The following is a 5,258-nucleotide window of genomic DNA, read 5'->3' as shown; positions in this document are numbered from 1 at the left end:
CAATTGTGTCCCAATATCTTTTAAGTAAAATCAATTTGGTTCTTCTTAAATCAGAATTAACTTCGTTTGAAAGATGTCATCTTTTTTATTCCTTTAGTTTGACACATAATATTTTCAAATGATTTGACACATGATATATAATATTTTTCAAAATTTAACATGTGATATCCTTCAAACATATTTAACGTCAATTTAAGTTAATGGACTAAATTAATTCTATTTTAAAAAAATTATATTGACTCAGATGAATAAAAAAAATATACAAGGACCAATGTGAATGAAACATCTAACCTAAGAACCAAATTACTAATTAGGTATAAATTAAACTATACTAATATGAATCAAATGTCTAGCATAAGAACGAAATTACTAATTAGATAAAAATTAAAATATATAATTATTTCGTCTTTGTATTTTGTAAAAGTAAAATAAAATATCATTCCAGCAAACGATATGTAAAGGGTTTTTCATGGGACAAACATAGTTTCACAATATATTATAATATAATCTTGTACTATTTACTAGGAATTATGTTTTATATACTTTCATAAGGAACAAAATAAACATATAACTTACTTTAGGATAAGATACAATTGTTTAAAATAATTTAAAAACAAATTTAGTTCTTTACTTTTTTTCTTAAGTTTATATACTAATATACTCTATGAATAACAAGAATTATAATTCTCTAACCTAAGTACAGACATAGTTCGAATACGTCTTTTAGAACAGTCAACCCCACTTTCATGAAACTATGTTCATATGAGCTAATTCCTTTAGTACATCATTAAAATGATAGCATCGAACACATCAAATTCAAAGTTCTGTGCATAACATTCATTCAACTTTTTAAGTTCATGGCATCAAATAGATATAAACAAATCCAAATACAATGCAACACATGTACGAACTGTTGGACATTTTTTCACCCTTCATCTAGCACTTCTCACGTTGGATACAAATGAGATGAATACTAATATCAAGAAGGTTTCGAAGTCATAACATTATAAAAAGTCAGTCAATACCACAAATTATGTTACAACTAGTTAATCATCGATATAATCTAAACCTCTAAACTGAATATGTACTGAATGGAGAGAGGAGGCAGAAAAATGAGAAGATTTGAAAATATGTAACTAACAAAAATAAACATTGCTTATTGGAGTATATGTAATATGAACATTATACAACCTTAACTACTCTTCCATTCTTTTATTCATCAAACCATATTTACATTACATACGTGGAAGGTCATTCTACAAGAAGGTTACTACAGCTGATAAGGGCCAAACCACCCTAAGGAGTTTGAGGTCTCTGCCTCATTTATTTATTCATTCATTCAGCAAAACTTGTTTGTTCAAGCTATAGAAACTCCACCAAGTCTATAGTTTTCACGCGGATAGCCCTTCCAAACATCTTCATCAGATACAATACAACACTGCATTCCCTGCTTTCTTTCAATTCCAACTAGGTCAGTTAGCACTCATTACCTCTTCACATCTAACTCTTCTGTCTTTGCAAATCTTCCACGGATTCTTGGTTGACTATCAGCAAGAGCTTTCCTGCAAGCATACTAGAAACCAAAGCATGCCATTAGTTGAGTGCAGGATCAGGTTAAAGACAGAAAATTTCATACTTGAAATGATGTAAGATGAGAAAATGAAGTTAGTTGCATTAACGAAGAAGTGAACATAGTATATTCTAGCAGATATGTGTATTCCATAGAACTTTTCTAAGGCTATTTATTTTGTTTTGAAAATCTCAATTAGCATTCAAGGATAGAAAATCTGTAGTTACCTTAATTTTCCTCCCAAAATTTCTCTTTGTCTTCTTGTTTCTGTATCTGGAGAGCTTTTCTTGACGTTCTTCACTAGTGCAGTTTCCTAGAAGAAAAGGCCTCTCCTGTGGAGATTGGCAAAAGCTTGTGTTGCCAGTATTAAGAGTCTGTCATAAAAGCAGAGATAAGATAATCATTATTAGCCTATCTTTTGTAAATAGAAGAAACTATTAGAATTTTCAGACCATATAGAAAAGAAAGCAATCACATTTAGTCATGTCTTTGCCATTTTCCTTATCTGTATTACTGCATGAATCATGAGTAAAGAGCAGTTCAATTAAGATCAGTTGATACAGATGAAGTTTTCTTCTTTGACAAAACACAAGCGCTTTAACTTCTAAGCAAGCACATAATAAATGAATAAGTTTGAGTTTGACCTTTATATCTCCTTCGCTAAATGCTCTCCGCATGCCATAAACTGCATTGAAATCTAATCCTGGGAAATCCAGAAAAGTTGGCTTCATTGCAGGTCCATGCATCCAGTCCATTGAACTCAGACTTCCTGAACTGATACTCTTTGGTAGAGTCATGTGAGGAAGTGGTTTGTTCCCTTCAATTGAGTTATCCTCAATGTTCAGTGGTGGAACCTTGATTTCCATAATATCAGTGAGTGGTGACTCTATCACTGTCTTTTCTAAGAGATCTTTTTTGCACTCGTAGAATACCTCACTCAGAAGCTGTTCATTTTGAAGTATATTAATATCTGATGATTTTAGACCCTGTGAGGGGACATCCTCCCCGCAAGATATCATTGAGATTGCTGCTTCCACTGGATCGAGGTCTATTGCTGGTTCTTCAAGAATAGGTTCAGGTGCTTTGAACAGATCTCCCTCTATTAGCAAATCATATTCTGAGATTGCAGAAGAAGTTTGAACGAGGTCATTCTGAAAGAAAAACAAATTAATCAGTAAAAACAGCATTTTAGCTATAGAACAACGAACATACATTAGATGTTGAATAGTTAATCATAATAGACAATGATAACATGAACAAAACATCTTATCAGGTGTTCATACTAGTATTGTGTACCAACAACAATAATGGTAATAACAGCCATGGTTAATTCGAGATGCAGTGTGGCTTAACACGACTTAGTCTTGCAAAGTCAAGAAGAGCAAATAACAGATGTTTAATTGCATTAAAAAATATACCTTTAATGTCCAGTTATACATTATCGAATAACCAAATAAGGATTCAACACCTGTTTATTTACTAATATGCTAAGAAGTTGCTCTAACACACGATACTTGAGACAAAAAGATGCCAAAAGTTTTCAAGATAAAATTTGCATGATTCCTTAAAGCCATTTAATTCTTAGAATGGGTTGATAGTTATAGAAGTCATCATCATCCTACCAAACAATGGTTTATAGAATAGATTTAGACCAATAAAGGTTGTTTCTCAACCGCTTTTAGAAGGAAGATACAGAAAACAAACCGAGATAGTACTGGGGTGATGCAAAAGCTATTTGTCAGCAAAGGCTTCAGGCCTCGAAGTAAATATCTAGTTTGGTAGATGGAATCAGTTGTTATTATCGTGAGACATGAATTGTTTGTCAAATGACAAGATAGACAAGACAAGGATTGTGAAGCTTTTTGTTTAACAAGAAAGCAAATACTATATACAATAGCACAACACCATATTGGTACAACAAAGCAGAAGCTTTGCATAAATGAAAGGTGGCAATACATATTCAGCTGAACTTCACATTGAAAGGAAGAACTGGCAAATGTCAAGTTATTTGACATTGTATTAGGTTCATGGTTGCAAAAGCTGACTTTGAAAGAGTCCACGAGTAGATGGCTGAAACATTGAAACTGGCATCATTTAGTCCATAATGAATTTGATCACCCAGTTGGAGAACGTGGATCACGATTTTCTTTTATGAATAAAACAAAAATGTTTAAACTTTTGTACAACATTGAGCCCCAGTTAAAGCAATTCTCAATGATAAAAGTGACCAAGTATCAAAATCTCAGGCTCAAACCCCAGAATTGTTTCAACTTCCAATGAACACAAGAAGAGCAAAACCATAAGAAAATACTCATCAATACATAATTTTCTTTTGTTAGAAAACAGAAAGAGTCAAAAGCGCACGATTTTCCCAACTATATTTTAGTGCCAGAAAACATTGAAGAAAGTATTAAGTTGAGCATTAACCAGTCCTTTTCCTCTAACCTTTTCCTTACTACAAAGAAAAAGAGAATAAAAGAACTTTTTCCTCTCCAATCAACCTCCCTCAGTGCGGCACAAAAAGACAAACCCCACTGAGAGTTCACACTTCATGGCAGAAATTAATAAAGAAAGGGAAGAAATATTACAGAACACGGAAGTATCACAACAAAAAGACTTTCCATCTATACAACTTTTATTTCCTTTTGTAACACTTTTCCAGATCCAGCACATAAAGCCATGTCGAGCTGTTTCCACTTGTGCTATGAGTATCACTGTGAGAAAACATTCTGAATGGATGGTAGCAAAAATGAAAAATAAATAAATAAATGACAAAACATAATTTCATCATCAATTTTCCTTTTCCAATTTGCTATTATTTATCATGTAATTAATCAAACACATACGCACATACTAAAATAACATTCTTTCCAAATAAATGGAAATATGGACATAATTCAAGGAAGAAAAACTTTCAATTTTGTGCCGCCTCATTTGCTCCAAAGTGTTAATCATTCTAGATGCAGAAGAAGGAGCACAACACAGGAAAGAAAAGAAAACTTCAAGTTTACCCAGCATAAGGAAAAACCCATCAAGAAAATGCAGATCAACAAAGCAGAGAAAGTGTAAATTTGAGAAAGCTGAACACAATAAGAAAAACTTAAAGAGGGTAATATGAAAAAGTGGAAATAGTAAAAGGAGAGAAAATAGTACCATTGAAGCACAGGACTTTTGGGTCATGCAGTACTCCTCAAGTTGTTGAAATTCTTGAGAGAAATTTCGAAAATATGGGAAGAGAAGTTCGGTCTCTGCAAACATTTTTCCAGCCCAGAAGAAACACACTTTGTTGAAAAACCAAACTTCAATGAGAAACAGAGAACACTCGAGCAAAGGAAACAAAGTGAAAGCAGGAGAAGAGAAGCAGAAAATGCAGTGGAGCAAAGAGAAGAAAAATGGTAGAGAGAAAGATTTGTAGGGGTCTGTGCTTGAATGATTTTAAGAGCAAGAAGAAGGAGAATTTATATTATATAAAATTTGGGAAAGGTGACGTAAGAAAATACTAAAATAAAGACAAAAGTGGGAAAAGGACACCATCATTTTTATAATGCAGTGACCCCATGTAGCTTGTCATGCTCATTAAAGAAAAAAAAATATAGTATTTTAATAAAGGATAAAATATTTTGTAATATTATATTTGCAAATTGTAGCACCGGACACAGGTGAATTGCACCGAGCCAATAGGAATAGG

At 32.8% G+C, this 5,258-nt stretch overlaps 1 protein-coding gene across 2 annotated transcripts; it reads right to left on the bottom strand.

Annotated features, from left to right (window-relative positions):
• Positions 1–1,129: 1,129 nt before the first annotated feature.
• Positions 1,130–5,015, bottom strand: LOC114194591 (two-component response regulator-like APRR7). Of its 2 annotated transcripts, XM_028084925.1 has the most exons (5): positions 4,724–4,997; positions 4,159–4,299; positions 2,215–2,721; positions 1,798–1,944; positions 1,130–1,573 (listed from the first exon to the last, which is right to left on the bottom strand). In XM_028084925.1, exons 2-5 carry the CDS (start codon positions 4,192–4,194, stop codon positions 1,487–1,489), a joined length of 777 nt encoding a protein of 258 aa, XP_027940726.1. In that variant the 5' UTR covers positions 4,195–4,299; positions 4,724–4,997; the 3' UTR covers positions 1,130–1,486. The 2 variants fall into 2 exon arrangements, with proteins under 2 accessions (XP_027940726.1, XP_027940725.1); XM_028084924.1 differs by lacking the exon at positions 4,159–4,299 and having other exon boundaries at positions 4,724–5,015.
• Positions 5,016–5,258: the final 243 nt, after the last annotated feature.

Source organism: Vigna unguiculata, chromosome 8 (genome assembly GCF_004118075.2).
Source record: "Vigna unguiculata cultivar IT97K-499-35 chromosome 8, ASM411807v1, whole genome shotgun sequence".
Classification (NCBI taxonomy): domain Eukaryota; kingdom Viridiplantae; phylum Streptophyta; class Magnoliopsida; order Fabales; family Fabaceae; genus Vigna; species Vigna unguiculata.
The sequence above is the reverse complement of the archived record's forward strand: the minus strand, read 5'-3'. Positions and strand labels throughout refer to the sequence as shown.

What these genes read in the sequence shown, in the direction of transcription:
- LOC114194591 (XM_028084924.1), bottom strand. Translation starts at nt 4,828, where the DNA reads ATGTTTGCAGAGACCGAACTTCTCTTCCCATATTTTCGAAATTTCTCT. An exon ending in AAAAGTCCTGTGCTTCAATG is followed by an intron (nt 2,722 to 4,723) that starts GTACTATTTTCT and finishes TTTTTCTTTCAG; the next exon opens with AATGACCTCGTTCAAACTTC. An exon ending in TTAGCGAAGGAGATATAAAG is followed by an intron (nt 1,945 to 2,214) that starts GTCAAACTCAAA and finishes CTTTTATGACAG; the next exon opens with ACTCTTAATACTGGCAACAC.